This window comes from Homarus americanus, unplaced genomic scaffold (assembly GCF_018991925.1).
Source record: "Homarus americanus isolate GMGI-L3 unplaced genomic scaffold, GMGI_Hamer_2.0 scaffold38238, whole genome shotgun sequence".
In the NCBI taxonomy this organism is placed as follows: Eukaryota; Metazoa; Arthropoda; class Malacostraca; order Decapoda; family Nephropidae; genus Homarus; species Homarus americanus.
Genome location: NW_024734360.1, coordinates 56930 through 75542, shown reverse-complemented (window position 1 = coordinate 75542; position 18613 = coordinate 56930). Strand labels below are relative to the sequence as shown.

Sequence of the window (18613 nt, the reverse complement as noted above, 5' to 3'; positions counted from 1 at the left end):
CATAAGACATCACCATGACCAGATAGATAATGGAGAGCCATATGACACCATTGACCAGGATAGAGAGAATGAGGAGCCATATGACATCACCATTGACCAGATAGATAATGAGAGCCATGATTACCATTGACCAGATAGAGAATGAGAGCATAAGACATTGACCAGATAGACAATGAGAGCCATAAGACATCACCATTGACCAGATAGACAATGAGAGCCATAAGACATCACCATTGACCAGATAGACAATGAGAGCCATAAGACATTACCATTGACCAGATAGACAATGAGAGCCATAAGACACCACCATTGACCAGATAGACAATGAGAGCCATAAGACATTACCATTGACCAGATAGACAATGAGAGCCATAAGACATCACCATTGACCAGATAGACAATGAGAGCCATAAGACATCACCATTGACCAGATAGACAATGAGAGCCATAAGACATCACCATTGACCAGATCTCTCACACCCTCAGACGGACGACGCCACAGAGACAGTTACACCTCCACCAGAGTTCATCCCAGCACCGCCACCACAGTTCGACAATTCCCCCATCGAGTCGGAGGAGTCGTCGCCGCCCTCTCTGGAAGCACCCCCAACCAAGCAGACCCCACCTGGCCCTCTTATTACCCAGGACGCTAGACCCACCAAGCAGTACGTCTACGGCATCACCGATACAACGCCCAAGGTAGAGGGGAGACAAAGTAATGACAGCACAAGGGTTAGGTTAGGTTTGGGTAAGTTAAACTTAAGTTTGTTAGGCTAGGTTAGGTTTAGTTAGGCTAGGTTCGGCGAAGTTAGTTAGGCAAGAGTAGGTTAGTTTAGGTTTGGCTTGGTTTCGTTAGATTAGACTTAGGTTAGGTTAGGTTAGGTTAGGTTTGGATTCTCACCTTATGTGTACACTCGATTCATAAAGTATTTTCAAATTTTTTGTTAGACAATATGACACAACGGACGAATAATTTTGACAACTGTACTGAGATAACAGGAGCAGTGGTGTTCATTTTGATAAGCTTTGGTCCCCACCTTGCAGATATTTTCTGTAGGGAGTGTACTTTTTTACTCTATTTTTTATTATTATTATTTTTATTTTGCTTGGTGGGGATAACGGAAGGGGTCAAGTTATGACAGTCTCAGGGTAATTTTGATACTATTTTGTGTTATGATATAGACATTTATAACCAGTTACATGTATCGACACATCCTGATTATGTTGTCTATACAGGTATTTGGTTTATTTACGATGTTTTAATCAGTAGGTTCAGTTTTAGTTTGTCTGAGATTAGTGGTTCATAGTCTCAAGGGTTGTACAATAATTTTTAAAGGATTTAATAAGAAGAGATTGTTGGGATCACCTGAAGAATCTCCACCCCAGCTTATTTCACTTAAAAATTGACCGCCCTAATGATATTGGGGGGGGGGGGTGAGGTTAGCGTTAGGGTGGATAATCTTTAGGTGAAGTAAATTGGGGTGGATTTCTTCGGGTGTTCCGTTTGTTAATAGTGCCAAGTTTTTTTGAAATCCTTATGTTTCCTCAGGAGATGCGCAGCAGTGCTCGTATAGTGGAGACAGTAGCCAAGAAGCCTCCATCACAAGAAAGCGCCATAGAGGCAGAGATCCGCGCCCAACAGCTGAAGGAGGTAGAGTTGCGCCAGCATGGGACGCTCAAGAACACGGTGGGGCGTGAGAAGGGCGCTTCCTCCCCTGCCAGCCATGAGTCCGATGAGGGCTTCGTGGACCGTCTGGCTGAGGACGTCCCCGCTGTCCCCAACAGTGGCTACACACACGCCATCCCCGGCAATGATGGTGAACCTGTCATCTATGATGCCGTCAGCCCTCCACCTGAATACTTCTCAGAGAGGTTAGTCCATATTAGTCATAGAGAATAGTGACGTACATATTCATTGGAGTCTGTATTGCTGTTGGGGTAGTTGTTTGATTGATTGAGACAGTTTATTTAGCCAGACAAACACAGATACAGAGTCGATAATAATAACAATATTAACATGACTGAGCCAGTTGAGACCCAGGGCTCTCTTGTAGGCACCTGATATACATGGGTGTACTGTACAGTACATTTATCTCAAGGAAGTATAATATAACATTTAGTATCATCTGGAATAGTACAATAGCATGGTGGTAATAAGAACATATCAGAATGTTACCACGGTTATCTCTTCGATATTTATTTATTTTATTTATTTATTTACTTTATTTTTTTTTTTACATTTGTTATAAATATATACATAAGTTACAGTGGAATTGAAAAATATAAATATAATGAGGGAAGCAGTACAACATGGGTTGTATTAAGGTTGAACAAGAGGACAGAGCTGTCAGAATTATGTCTAGTTGGCAAATATATTTTTTGCAATGTTAATTTCTTATCTATCTACATGATAATTTCTGATAAAACGGTTCTGATGGTACAATAAAAGCAGGTATATAAAGTAGGCATTACACTGTACGAGAAATATTAATACTTAGACAATAGATATTTTTTAAGAAATGATTTAAAGGAAGGGAGAGTCGTCTTTGCTCAGATGGGTGGGGTAAGTTGTTCCACACCTTCACACCATGATATTTTATGGAGGTCTGGGACTGAGAGGAGCACATAGAGGATGGTCTTAGTAGCTCTTGGTGCCTTAAGTTGTATCTCTGAATATTCCAGAACTGGAAATAATTTTTGTCAAGCAAGTAATTGACAGATTTGTTAACAAATAGAGCACAACAGTAGGTGTTAATATCCTCGAATTTTAACATTTTTTTTTAAGTAGGTCATTGTCCGCACAACTCTTTGTGCAGTAACCAGGGATTGGGTTTTTGAAGAGCCACAGGCCCCCCATAGTGTGTGACAGTGTATCAGGTGTTGGTAAACAAGATCATAATAGATTTCTTTCATTGTTGTGAGAGTGAGTGACTGTCGAGTGTGATACATGATACATGAATGGCTTGTATGTGGTTTCTCCAATTAAGTTTCTCATCAAAAATAACCCCAAGGAATTTTGTATTTTGTTCGTGTTTGAGGACTGTATTACCAAGGTACAAGGGTTCCAAATCTGGGGTAAGTTTTTCCTTCTGTGAAAGATCGTGTAGTGGGGTTTTTTGAGGTTTAAGGTCAGTTTATTGCGTATTACCCAGGTCCTGACTTTAGTCAATTCAGTGTTCATAGTTCTCATCAAGGAATGGATGTCTGAGTTGCTGGCACTGTATAGAGATTACTATTGTCTGCAATTAAGTTGTATTTTATGAGTGTACTGGCATAGACTATGTCTTTTATGTACAACAAAACCAGTACTGGACCGAGCATGGAACCTTGGGGGACGCCATACAAGATTGGCTTACTGCTTCCTGTTGGACAGATATTAGGTAAACCAATTGTGGGACAGGCCCCTAATGCCGTAATGTTCAAGCTTTGAAAGGAAGATGGTATGGTCGACAGTATCGAAGGCTTTAGAGAGGTCCAAGAATATACCGACTGTGAACTGACTGTCATCAAATGAGTTTAAGATGTCATTAGGAAATAATAACAGAGCATTTCCAGTCGACCTTCTTGCTCTAAATCCAAACTGGGAGTCTGTAAAGATGTTATTAGCATTGCAGAAGGAATTTAGTCTACTACATGCTCGCTTCTCCAGTATCTTACTCAAGGCTGGGAGGACTGATATGGGGTGATAATTCTTGAAGAGACCTTTGTCCCCAGATTTTTTATATGCAGTGAATCAAGTGTTGGTATGTATAAAAAATTCTAGGTTGATAATTGTAGTTTTTGGCGTTGTTAATTACAGTATTTCAGTTAGTTAACAAAAGTTGGAGATGGTGATTTGGATCATTACCGAGAGAGAGAGAGAGAGATGATAATATGACACCTATACTGCAGGAACACCCCCACACCAACTGCGTCCACCACGGAGACCAAGATTGCCCTGGAGATCCGTGAACTGAAGGAACGCGAGGAGGAGCTGCGTCAGATGAGAGAACGCCTTATGGGCTCGAGGGAGAATTTGCTTGATGATGAGGAAGTTAGGAGCTCAGCCTCGAGGGAACAGCTTCTTGAGGACCACCTGACCTCCCTCACCACCACGACAGATGAAGGAAACTTCTCTGAGTGTGGTGATCCAGCATCCTCTGAGGACAAAAGTAGTGACGGATCAAACAGGTAAGATAAGATCATATGGGCGAAGGTGATAAAGTTAATACAATATGGGAGAAGGTAATACAATAGGGGAGAATATGATATAATATGAAAGGAAATAATACAGTACAGAAGATAATACACCGTATCTGAATAATGCAGGCATACAGTTCTGCATGCATATAGACAACGCAGGTATACATTGTACAATTTTCAATGTACCTCGACAGTGCATGTATACAAACAGTGGTAAACAGTAAAGCAATTTGACCAAGAATAACTAACACAGCTATCAGATGCTTATACTATATATATATACTAGGGTCCTTCTCTTAGGCTTGGTTAATAATCAATAATAATAAATTCCAAGAATAAAAGTAAAACTATATTGATGGTTATAACATTAAATATTCCATTGCTGTTAGACTGTATGAGGCCGATGGTATGAGGGTAATATAGATATAATGTTAAGATAGGGATGAATAATATAAAACAAACAAAAATATATGAGTAAAAGGAAGAAAAATACAATTATAAATAGAGAAAAACTGCAAAATAAGTAAATAAATAAATAAATAAACATGCAACTTACTATAAAAAAATAAATCAACAAATTCTTACTTCCTCTTCAGCATAACGCCACATTTTTATTTATTTATTCATTTATTTGTACTGTATACTTTATTTATTTATTTTTGCATATTACCGTTCAACATAGTCCAAGTGCAGTGACTCGCCTTAAACACATAGCAGAACGAACTGACCATTTATTATGAATTATTTGTACCAAGTAATGTATAGACTCCTCAAAAGTACCAGGTTCTTATACAAATGAACCCGAATAGACCACTTAATGTGTTGTGGGTGCTTCTCTACGCTCTCCTCGCTGGACCACATAACCCACCAGGAATTTGAGAGCTGGTAATTTGTGGCTACTTGGTGGGTCTCAGGTCCGTTGGGTGTCCATTAGAATAATCCTACACCCTGGTATTATATTTGGGGTAGCTGCACTAACACAGTTCTCTGAGAAGGAAATATTACAGGAGTACTTGGTGTGCAGTGCAGATATTTGAGTACAGTACAGTAATGTCTATTACAGGAATATACACCATCAGAGTACAGTACTAAGAATCGATCATAAACTACTGGTCTGTATTCATTAGGTGTATCTTGTATTAACTAGAAGACCAGCCAGATGGTCACAACCAAGTGATATTTAAATTGATTAATATATTAATGCCCAAGCCGATATTAATTCTTGATGATGGTTTTGCCAAGACATACCTGAGACATCATTAAGAAATGCCACGGTGATACTGTGCACTGTGTTGACGTGTTGCAAGACAGGCACAGGATAGTTTATTACCTGTATAGGTATATTTTTTTTAAATATTAGAAGTACGTGGGATTAATTTATTTGCTATACAGTATTAATAGGAACTGCCAACATCTAAAGTACAAAGTCGGTTATACTATTTTTTTTATTTTCAAGAAGTGATCAGTAATTTCTTTGTTTTCTTATCTAAAATTAACAAATGTCTCCTATTATAGATCACAACCCTAAGTTAAAACGGCCACAAGAGCAGAAATATATTAGAGCTCACATTTTTCGAGTGAGAATTGTAAACTGTTAGAATAATCTGCCAGTGTTGTGGCAGCAGACTTGACCAACACTGTCTTAGGTTAAGGTATATTCTGGAGCCAGTACATGACCAGAATTTACCAACAGTGCATAACAGGTACGTGACCGATCGCCCAACCTGCTAGAAAGGAGACTACAGGTAAAGGTACAAGGCCAGGCAAGGTAAAGACAGAACCTGTTATGCTAAACATCTTATTGTGACAATAATATAAACAATAAATCATTGCCGGTCCTGGACATTAGTCTGTCAGATGAAAGTAGATAACGAAATATTTTTTGTTTGTTAATACTTGAATCATACTGTATATGTAAAGCCGTTACATTGTGAAGGCTTCATCATCAGCACCGATTTTGTTGTTAATGTTGGGATTATCATTAACACGAGAAGGATTTCATTGATGACTGTTCAAAGGGGCCACAGTTTCAAAAGACTTCAACCTAACCTAACCTAACCTAACCTAACCTCTTCGGTAGGAATGGTTCCCAGTACTAATAATCCTCATTCTTGATGGATCTCAGTCTTAATACAGTACAGTACAGTAGTTAGGTAAGGTTAAATTAAATTAAGGCCTATTAAGATTAGTGTTCATTTGACCCACAACCTTTGTATCTGTGCTGTATTTACAAGCTCTGCTTCTATTACCCGGTACAGTCTATAGTACAGTATGGTAAAGGTGATACGTACACAGGATAGAGAAATTACACATGAGAATTTTTCTATACAAGATAATGTATAGCAACATTAGCCACTTCTCATATTTATTTTCACTTTGAAGGTGTTGTATTTCCTGTATCTAATTGTAAATGGAATTGTGCTGTTTGGACACATAAGGAGATGGATGGCATTAAAATTCTGAGGCTATATTAATGTTTTATATATTAAGACTGAATGTGAAAAGGACCTGGGTGTGTATGTCGACAATGAACTGAAGGTCTCGGACCATTGTGAAAATAAAGTAAATTAAGCAACTAAGCTATTAAGTGTTATAAGATGATCCGGCCCTCATAATGCTCTCCAAAAGTGAGGTGCTTCCCCATTTGAAGTACTGTACTGTCACTCTGTCTGTTAGTGATTGTCACTTGATTGAGAACATCCATAAGAGGACCACCAGATTGGTGCCTGCACTCTGGCACCCCAGTTACCCAGAGAGATTAGAATGTCTGCAGTTGCTATGATAGGCAGGCAAGGAGTGATTTAATATAAGTTTATAAGCACCTCAGACGACATTATTCGGATGAGTGTTCATAAGGAAGTAGTGGATACCCGCCTCATTAGGAGTCACAGCCTCAGGTTAAAGAAGCCATAAGTTTAGATGATTATCAGGGCAAACTTTTTGGGGATGACAGTTGTGAATTCTTGAAATAATCTGCCAGTGTGTGTTGTGACGGTACCGAGTGTGAGTTCATTCAAGACCAGACTTGACCACCACTGGCACAGGTACAGATACATTCTGGAGCCAGTACTTGCCAACAGTGTGTAACAGAGACGTGACCAACTGCTTAAGCGGCTAACGAGCAGATCATTGGTGAAGAGGATAAAGAAAAATTATATCTTGCATTAGTGGATTAAAAAGTGGTTTCAGCAAGCACTTTAAATGTTAGATATTTTAAGTAGTATTAACTCGGTATAATGTCTTCAAATTTATTAGACTAAATTATAATATTCTTCATTGTGTTTCCGATCAGTGTAACCAGAAGAGAATTTGTGTTTGACCTCTTTTTGTCCATTGTTATATTTGATCATAAACAGTGTCAGGGTATTAACTACTGTGCAGATGACCTATACATTAAACATAGGAGTTAATTACCATTGTGTTCTGAATGCTGTTACACTGAAATATGTTTCACCAGATTGAAAAGGGCGGTTTGGTGACTATATATTTTTTTTTCATTTCCATCAATAATTCTGTAATAAGCGTAATTACAATGTTCCTTTTACTTGACCTTCTAATTCTCCATTCACTCTCATGGTCACTGAAGCGTCAAGGTGTTCGCAGATGACACTAGCGTTCATTACTCTATTAAACTTTATATACTTTTTACTTACTTTTATCCTCTTCACCACTGATCGGCTCGTTAGCCACTTGGGCGATTGGTCACGTCTCCGTTACGCACTGTTGGCACCTATACCCATTTACTCCCCCTTAATAAATACACTAGAACATTTGTCTTATTCCAGTGCATAACCAGAATTTCGTGTAGGGTTTAGCATGTAAAGTCTCTCTCATTCCTCCGTAAACATTATGACCAAGTTGATGAGTATTTTCAGACGTGTTCTCTCTTGACACAGTTATTCAATAAACCTTATCTTTTTATCTCACTTATCATCTGTAAGGAATGAGATCAGCTTATCAATCTCTTCAGTATCGTTATCATTCGTTTTCTCTGTTCACTAAAAGAATATATATTGATAAGAGTTAATTATATCCTCCCCCTTTTTTTCCCTCATCGAAGAGTAAAAAAAAGGTACTAATCCATTTTATTTGTCACTATCAGCTCACACTCCCAAATTCGCTCTGTGTTAGTCGTCATCTTGCTGGTGAACGTTAAAGTGTGTGTGGGTGGGAAGTCTAACATTCCCTCAAGCAGTGCAAGTGTGAGTTATTTGTGTTAACTTTGGATAACGTGAAGATTAACCACCCCGGCGCTTTTCACCTTAAGATTAACCACCCGAGAACTAACCTAATCTAACTTAACATCACCTCACCTGACCCCACCTCGTTAACCTAACCCCCAAGGTAGCGTTAAGGTGTTTATTCATCAGGTAAACTATTATGTGTAGCGTTTAATTTTGATTATTCCTACATAATGCATTAAACAGATCATCTCGAACGAAACTAATTAAACCATCTTTTAAGTTCTGTTTGATTAAATTAGGTTATTTAGATGCATATTCTCTTTAGCGTCGTAGTCTCACAGATCGGACAATGGTCGTATGCTCTTTGCCTCCATATATTATACAGGTATTTTGTAATTCTAACTAACATTATTTAGTTTGTTTATATTTGAGCTCGTGAAGAAAGTGTAGAAGTATAGATGGAATATTTGGTGAAAAACAATATTTTATTAATGTAATATTAAGCAGTAATACGAGAACACTAAGCTTTAATATTACGTCTCGTCATTACATTATTTTCATAAACAAAAGCCTTCACATATACAGGTGTACTTGTAACTTTTTTTTTGGTTTACATTCCTCAACCTATTATATTTTCTGTGTTATTTGATAGAAAATTACCTCCTTTGGCCTCGAAAGTTCTTAAAAAGTTTATCATTAATATGTCTTCATTTGTAAAATATTACGCAATTAAAGATATCCATATGAATCGACTTCCTGTTTGCCAATGTTGTTTACCTGCGCTGTCATTGTACTGTACTTGTTGAACCAATGTAAATTTGAAAGATACTGAATAACCATCTATGTATTAACTGTATCTATGTGGCTATATATGTATTTGTCTATATCTGCAGAAGAAAGAGAAGAAAAAATATAGTTTGTGTTAAAGAATTTGAGTGTCAAAAGGTGTGTATGTTCACAGAAAACGGGTGAGCAGTAACTGAAATATTTAGAAAAATTTAGTGATCCCGCAATGTGTGTATTGTGTGGTTTGGGTTATAGATAAACTGATAACTTGTTGGGGTAGATAAATAATACACCAAGAGATAATATAATATGATAAACAGTAGATTAGAAGATAAACTGATATAAGAATAACATATTGGTACTGTACAGGTATATATGCATCAGATAACCTATTAACCTGTGCTATTTTCTTCGTGTGTTCCAACAGCCGCATCATGTCCCCAGACCTTCACCACCCTGGTACCAACCTAGACTACGGCCGCAGAAAGGTCACCGTCAAGCCCTTTGAGGACGAGGAGGAAGATCAACCCGTCTATACAAGGTCGGTAACATTTTCTAGTTGGCGGTAAAAGGTGGGCTTGGGTAGAAAGTGGTGGTTATGTTGACAACTTGTATATTTTATCAGGAAACAGTCGGGTTAAAGAGATTTTGACCGTGTGTGTGTGTGAGTGTGTGTGTGTGTGTGAGTGTGTGTGTGTGTGTGTGAGTGTGTAAGGACACGCGAAAGGGATTTAGAAAATGATTAGTACAACATATTTATCATTAGTTTATTATGAACATCAGTTGAACTTTTAATATCTCGTTACCATTAAATTAATTATACTTAGCGATTATTTTACCCCCTCGCAGATCATTCAGGAATTGAATATAATCGATAATGTAAATAAAAAGTTGTAGTGAACGTCATCTCACGGGAAACATCAGTCTGGGTGCTGTGGTGATAAAGGTTAGTGTGTTGCCGCCAGCTGACCACACCCTTACCTGTCTGTCCACCCTACTGCAGCTGGTTCCTCTGTTTATAGTCGTCCCCCCCAAAAAAAATATTCCCGGTGAAAGGGTCTCGTTACATGGGAGTATGATGGTTGTTAGGATAGCTTTAATTACCCGGCTGTGAATTAAGACTTTTGTGGTTCAGAGACAATTTGGGCCGAAGATCATAAATAATTTGATTTGTTTTCTCTAGTTAAGCCCTTGAGTACGGTGCCTTTCTCTTGAGTACTATGAATCCATCCAATGAGTTATATCTATCTCGGAGTACGACAACTTGACCGCTTGAGTACACTATTTAACCTCTTTGTATACGATGGCTATTCCCTTCGAGTACAATAACACTGTACTCGCGAGATTACGTCATCGTACTCAAGGGGTGCATTATAATCTACATTCTACATACATTCACATGGAAAATTCAGCATTGTGACATTTATACACCTGTCTGATATTTATACTCTGGATCCCTTAAATTTTCTTATCCGTCTTTAATGTTTACAGTTAACGAGTAAGATTGATATATGCGATAAATATGTAAATTTTAAGTGTTTATCTGAGCATATAACCTCCATTAACTGTTGACATTAATACTTACATGGAAAAGTGAAAATTGTTGGGGAACGAACGAGATAGTTACGATAATTATGTAAATATTACGTTTTTTTTTTTACGTATCGTTATCTTGTATAATTCAGGGTAGGGCTTGTTTGTTGTGGCGATACCTTAACATTGTGACGTTAGGACATTGGTGGAGAGGGTAAGATTAGGACATTGGTGGAGAGGGTAAGATTAGGACATTGGTGGAGAGGGTAATATTAGGACATTGATGAAGAGAGTAATATTGGGTGTAAATCGACGTAGACTCAGGTAGGAAGATGATTGACTACGATAGGTGAGTGTGTCGTAATTTCAGGAAAGTGTTTAATGCGTTCACACACACACACACACATACGTTCAATTTTCCTCATACTTCACCTAAATGGCTGAATTAAACCGAAAACACCCAATTAACGGTCAAAATGGCGTCACAATTGGACTTAGACTCGACCTTGAGATTTACACACTTACCGCCAGCCAGGGGATAGACCAAATAACATAAGTAATAGTTGTGAATGTGGGCCAGACATTACTAAGTATCGCTCCGAGGAATCTACGACAACTCTATTCCCTTGACACGACCGTTGTAACCCGGACCCAGAGCTGTTTAATGCGTGAGATGATGATTGAATTTTTCTTCGTAAACTGCAATTGCGAGTAATATTGACAATTAACTGTTGTTCTAAAATGATATCCGAAGTTTAGGAAGTAAAAAGTAGTACGTGGAACACATTGATATCTTAAAGTGAAAAAGACGAATTTAAAAATGATCAGTGACGCTAACTATATCACCAGCGCCCTCCCCCCACCCACCCCCGCCCACCTACTTCCCCCGTGACTCGACCAATCACGAGCTTCCTTTTATTTGGCTCCGTTATAAGCTTGGAGTGAACAGAGTAAAGGTGGTTTTTCCTCTTATCTTTAAGGTGACCCACACGGAAGTCCCTCTCTGCTCCTGTGATCACAATACAATGAAGTAAGACTCGTTAGAGGAGATAAATAGGAGGGGGGGGTAATTAGCCTCAATTGATGACCCCAGATTAGGGACGGTACGGTAATTAAGGTGCCTGTGGGTGAGACTGCTTGCCTTAAGGAGGGAGGGTTTGTGTTGGTTAGGTTAGGTTGGTTAAGTGGCGTGGTCACCTGTGTCTCGTGTGTACAGATGGGTCTCTCTCTCTCTCTCTCTCTCTCTCTCTCTCTCTCTCTCTCTGTTTGTCTGTCTTTAGGTGTGTGTGTGTGTGTGTGTGTGTGTGTGTGTGTGTGTGTGTGTGTGTGTGTGTGTCCTACGATCAACACAACTCCACGTGTCGCTATGAATGTGTTTGTTATAATGTGTTCACTCAGTCTGTGTTTCGCCTATAAAAGGAAAAAAAAAACAAATCACCCAAAACACGAAGACAGGACTAGAGCAACGTGTATAAAAGAAGACAGTCAGTATACATAGCTCGTAGTGTCTTTTGATCAGTATACATAATCGGTGGTGTCACTATTCAGTATACATAGCCCGTAGTGTTGAGTAAAGCAGGAGGGTGTAGACGACTGTTGCAAGATACGGCCGAGTTGTCAGGTCGTGTTTCATATTTACTCTTGGCCAGGATTCCCAAAGGTTCACAAATTATTATATAATTTTCCGTAAATATTGGGAGGGAAGGAAGGGGAGGGGGGAGAGGGAGGGAGAGGAAGGGGGGTGGAGAGAGGGAGGGAGGAAGGGGGTGGGAGAGGGAGGGAGGAGGGAGGGTGAGAGAGGGGAGGGGGTAGGGAGGGTAGGAGGGGTGAGAGAGGAGGGGAAGAGGAGGTGGGGGGTGAGAGAGGGAGGGGAGGAAGGGGTGAGAGAGGGAGGGGATAGGAGGAGGGGTGAGAGAGGGGAGGGAGAAGGAAGGCAGGGGGTGAGAGAGGGAGGGAGGAAGGGAGGGGGGTGAGAGAGGGAGGGAGGAAGGGAGGGGGTGAGAGAGGAGGGGAGGAAGGGAGGGGGGGAGGGAGGGGGAGGAGAAGGAAGGTGAGAGAGGGAGGGAGGAAGGAAGGGGTGGGAGAGGGGAGGGGAGGGAAGGAGGGAGGAGAGAGGGAGGAAGGGGAGGGGGTGGGAGAGAGGGAGGGGAGGAAGGAAGGGGGGAGAGAGGGAGGAGGAAGAGAGAGGGGAGGGAGGAAGGGAGGGGGGTGAGAGAGGGGAGGGAGGAAGGGAGGGGGTGGGAGAGAGGAGGGATAGGAGGGGTGAGAGAGGAGGAAGGAAGGCAGGGGGTGAGAGAAGGAGGAAGGAAGGGGGTGAGAGGGAGGAGGAAGGGAGGGGGTGAGAGAGGGAGGAGGAAGGGAGGGGTGAGAGAGGGGGGGGAGGGGTGAGAGAGGGAGGAGGAAGGAAGGAAGGGAGAGGGGAGGAGAGAGGGAGGAAGGAAGGAAGGGGGTGAGAGGGAGGAAGGAAGGGGGTGAGAGAGGGAGGGGGTAGGAGGGGTGAGAGAATGGATGTAGTTGCAATAGAGTCTGTATTTAAGGAATGATTGGTGTATGTTAAACAATACTGTGTGGGGGCCAGATATGGAGTGGGTGAGTTAATGTAATGACTGACCACCACCACCTACTGATTTATGTATTTTATTATTATTATTCTCGTAGACGGGATGACCTTCGTGATGTGAGTGTCGTCTGTACCTTAATTAATGATCTGTCTATCTATCTATCTATCTATCTATCTCTATCTATAAGAACGCAAGAATGGAGGAATCTGCAGCGGGCCTATTGACCCATACTGGGCAGTCCCGTTTACACCCAACCCCTATTGCCTATATATCCATCCAACCTATGTTTGAAGCTATATAGCGTATTCGAGTTAATGATGATGTTTGGTAACTTGTTCCACTCATCCACTACTCTATTTCCAAACCAATGTTTACCTGTCTCGCGCCTAAATCTAAATTTGTGTAATTAAAAACCATTGCTACGAGTTATCTCGAGAAACAAAAGCACTAAAAAAATTTTTTATTTGGCACACACACACACACACACATACACACACACCCTAGAGCCACTAAGTTATTGAGGTCAACAGGTCAAAGGTCATTACTTGTGCCACCTGTAGCAGTTAGTCAACACGTAACTCAGTGCAATTCTCATTTTTTTATTGTTCATTGTTTTTATATTAGTTCCATTTACCACTGATTTTTTTACTGCCATATTTCACCAGGACCATTATTACTATTTTTGTCACGGCGTCAATTAATTCACTTCAGTTTCCGCCAAGCTGGATTTCACGTAGTTAGTCTCCGCCTACTAACGGAACGGGACGTCATTTCGAAGGCTGACCTCAGACTTGCTGGAGTGTTTGTGTGTTAGGTAACAGATGCATCTGGCGCGAGTCATTCACTGAGCATGACACCATGACTGGGAAAAATAGAAGCCATTATGTTTCATACACAAAAATAGTTGAGTGACAGAGACAAGACGTCATTATGGAGGAGGTGGGCGCTAAGAGGTCCACAAATTACTCTATACACTGGGGAAATTTTCGTCTCGTGTTTATTGTAGTTAACTAGAACATGAGCGTAATTTATTTTGCATTATGTATATGTTAGAATTTCCGTACGCAAACTAACATGGATCAGGTTTAAGCTTAGGTGATTCACAGTGGCAATTGATTTGGTGGGAAAATACACCTGGACGATGGTTCTTTTCGCCCCAGATTTTCCTTCATCGATACGTATATATTTTCCTCAAGTGTCGCCATTATTCCTTGTCTACCATTTTTACGACCAGTTTCGCCTGGAAATTAAAAATACGTAATTTTTCGTTGAATTCCATCATTCTGGCTCTGTACTCAAGCATTCCTATGTTGACAATCTTCAAAAAATTCTTAATTGCGCATTTAGTTTAACATAACTGGATCTTTTTGTTATTATGTAAACTTCAGTAACAGTCCGCCATTGAAACAAAACACCACCGCCCAGCCAACACCCAAACTCCTCCGTGTCTCATAAGGTTATTCAAGTTTATTTTTTTATCCAGATCGTCTTTTTATTGCCTGTAGATGTAAGGTGACCTGACCACGGCTGCACGTACACTACTTGCCTTGGTTGTCATTATTATTTTTTTCATGCGATGTCTGGCCAATTATGGTTTTCTGGGTCGAACGTGATGTGCAAAAACACTTTCTTCTTTGTTTGTGTGTTTGTCTGAGACGTCAGCTACCACCTACGTGTGTGTGTGTTTGTGTGTGTGTGTGTGTGTTGCTAAGTAGAGAGTAAATGTTACATTATGAGAACGTTAGCCACCTGGAGCGTGAAAGACAAAAATGTTGGCGTTGTTATTAAACCGTTGTCAACGTAACGTTCCGATAACGGAATAACGGTGATAACTACATCATATGACAGGATAACATTATGGTATCGGGTTGTCAGACTTGTAGGATAGTTAACCTATCCCAACCCAACCCAATCCACTGACCTAACCTAACCTAACCACCAGTTGTTCCCTCCCTCCCTCCAACACTGACCTCCCTTCTTCCTAACCCAGTGGTTCTCAACCTTTTTCACTCCATTCCCCCCTTGAGGAATTTTCAACAACCTCGTGGCCTCCTTCATTTTTCTCCTAGAACAGACAAACAGACAAGTGATAAAGACTAAAGAATGATAGAGAAGGACAGATAAATAGGACAAGAGTGAGAATGGCATACGCGCACACACATTCACATACATAACACGCCCATGCACTCACACATAAAGCACACATGCAGGCGTACACAAACATGCACACAGGTAAACATTCACACTCAAGCTAGCAAGCTGAAGTGTACTTCCTGTAAGCAAGAACACGCCTCCTTTGACAAGCACTGCCCAACTTGGAAGTATGAGAAGAATAGTGAGTCATACCAATTTATCACTAAAAATGGTAGGATTATATAAGTAAAGAATGAGTATGAACAACAATGGCACCAATAAATAAGGAAATAAGTAATAAAGAAAGTGTACAAATATTTCACCCACGTAAAGCAGCGACCACATGAATTATGAAACAAAATAAGTAACACCAATTACGGAGTATATATTATGCTTGAGTCAAGCTCAAACACAATATATGGTTCAGAGACAATACACTCCACTGTTTTCGTGATGGTATCCAAGGCCAGACTGAGATCATTCGGTCCTATCACCACTTGCAAAGGGATGACACACGGACACGTACTGAACAAGTCAGTTCAGCAGCTCGGTCCAGCGCCTGTCACACAGACAGGGACTGAACCTGTGAAATCTTAAATAATCCGTAAAAAAAAGCACCAGAGTATGTAAATATTAAAATTGTATTGTCGTTATGATTAAACAAAATGACAAAAAAAAGAATGAAAATTCTCTTCTGCCAAGTCAAAATAAGTAATACAAGTTTTGTTTAATTAGATTCCCAACATTATTTGGAAACGTACAATTTATAACAGCTCGCCGTGGCTCCCTTGGGGGCCATGGCCCCCAGGTTGAGAACCACTGTCCTAACCCCTCTCCCTCTCATCTCTTTCCCTTCCTTCGAAACTGATCTCTTCCTCCCTCTCCCTCCAAAAACTCGTCTCCCTCCCTCCCATTACTTGCTTGCCTTGAGATTTTTTCCTTCCTCTGTCTCTCATTTCCTCCCCCCTCCCTTATCCCTCTTGCCTAATGTTATATTAATTAAATAATAATAATAATAATAATAATAATAATAATAATAATAATAATAATAATAATAACAACAAAGAACCATAAAGAAAAAAATCAACAGTGAGAGACAATATACTGTATGTATGTTGTGTTGTCAAAGTAAGAGAAACAATTGAGACCCTGCAATTGTGTGTAAATGTGGCAGAAAGTCAGATCAGCAACCTGGGACTTGGTCACAATTTTTGTGATGCCATATAGCAGCAGGGTCTACCATTAGACAACACACTATGCTTCCAATGTCTTCCCAGGCGGTAGTACCTCCCTGTTTGGTAGCTGCCTACCACCTACTCCTCCTCCTTATGCCTTATCCTCTCCCTCTACAGTCTACACTCTAACTTCCATTCGCCTTCTCCCCCCATTTCCCATCCCTTATCCCTCCATTCCCCCTTACCCTCTCCTTCCCTTACCTTCCTCATCTCCCGTCATATCTTCCTCCTCCCCTTCCTAACTAGTCACTTCTTTCCTACCTTCCTCCTCTTCCGCCTCTTCTTCAGTATCCTCCTCCCTCAACAACTCGGAGAAGACCAACTTATCTGTGTGGTTTGGTCTTTAAAATCTCGGGTGTGAAGACCATATGTTAGTGACGTAACAACGCCTTGGGGCAGGTGTGAGTGACGTAACACCACCTTGGGGCAGGTGTGAGTGACGTACCACCACCTTGGGACAGGTGTTAGTGACGTAACACCACCTTGGGGCAGATATTAGCGTGTCGTAACACCACATTTCGCGGCCCTGGAAGTTGGTTCTCAAATTCTTTCTACCTTAATTGATCCTACGACACAAAGTTGATGCATTCAGATTTTACCATACCCTTTCAACGTTGTCTCTCGGTAATTTGACGCCATCTAAGATGTCATATTTGTTGTGCCTGTTACTGATTCTGATGTTTTGGAAGGTGGTCAGTGGCCCGTGATGGAGTATTTGTAAGCCTCAAGTGTAACTGAGTGGAGCATTTGTTGGGGGCTGGTGTGTACCTTACCAGAAAACATTTTGAAGGCTGGAATGTACAGTCACTCAAAAAACTATATTTACTTGGGGGGAGTCAATGAATTTCATAATGAACACTGTGACTCCTGTTGTTTCGGTAGGGTTGTCAAAATCCTTCGTTCGTTGTCATATTGTCTCAACACCATCTTACAAATATAGTTTTTTGAGTGACTATACACCGAGTTGGTAATATATTATATGGCACGGTTCATCTATGCACGACACACTGGATGTGGGACTTGGGCCGACGGCAGTGTGGGGGAACAGCCTCGGTGTGAAGGCCTCCACACTACCCTGGACATAAACCTTAACGAGAACATTAAAGGGTAACCGAGAAGGATTTCTTTCCAGGGTTTCCTCACGCTAACAATGCACGGCTGTTTAGATAAGATTTTTTTAGCAGGAAATGGCTTCTCTGGGTGTTCCTAAACGGATAAAGGCTTCAGTTACCAGAGTTGGGGGCGTTTCCTTCAGGATTAATCCTGAACCTCTACCTCTCCCTCCCTCCCCTCTTGTTACACAGCCTCGCGAAACTCCCTTGTTCACTGGGCTAGTGGGTGTGGGGCCCCGGTGGGACGTGACACAGTCTCTCTGCCTCAACAGCAATTACACGTCCAGCCAAGTCCTGATAGCGTAAAGCTCCGGTCTGACAGGTAAGGCGTGATCTGGGAAGATGTACAATACTTCCTGCCCGAGGCTCCTTGTGCGTCATCCGTGTCAACGTAAACTATTGGAGTATTCAAGATTAACTCCACAGCACTTAACGCTGCTCTGGGGGTTAGCGTTAAGTTAGGTTAGATTAGATTTGGTTGGGTTAGCTTTCACGTTCTGGTGGTTCATCTTCAGGTGAAATATGATAGGGTGTTTAATCTTCAGGTGATTCAAACTGTTTATAATATGTAACCTAATGTGTGTTAGGTTAGGTGAGTTTGTTTACAAGTTATACAGTAACTAGTTTTATACTTGCCTGGTGATGATATTTTCAGTCGTGAGTGTTTTAACCTTGGTACTGCACTTATACCCTTGTTTGTATACCCGCACTGGCTAGGTACACTGTATACCTACACTGATCTGTATACATGCTGAACTGTAAATCTTCACTTTTTACTTATTAGTTTAGGTGCACAAAACACACACAACACACACACACACCTCTGTCCTCAGAACCTGAATGCTTTAAATTCTTGGTAAGACACTGGAGCAGCAGTTCCGTGAAGT

At 40.8% G+C, this 18613-nt stretch overlaps 1 protein-coding gene across 4 annotated transcripts in view; it reads left to right on the top strand.

The window, feature by feature from the left end:
* The window catches only part of LOC121870209, a 135499-nt gene that overhangs the window by 93627 nt on the left and 23259 nt on the right, over positions 1-18613 (top strand). For 3 of the 4 annotated variants that reach the window (XM_042371982.1, XM_042371981.1, XM_042371980.1), the window contains exons 3-6: positions 487-699; positions 1550-1872; positions 3892-4170; positions 9580-9693. In XM_042371982.1, coding sequence (XP_042227916.1) covers positions 487-699; positions 1550-1872; positions 3892-4170; positions 9580-9693 — 929 coding nt within the window. The remainder of the gene's footprint in view (positions 1-486; positions 700-1549; positions 1873-3891; positions 4171-9579; positions 9694-18613) is intronic. The other variant, XM_042371983.1, reaches the window with a different exon arrangement.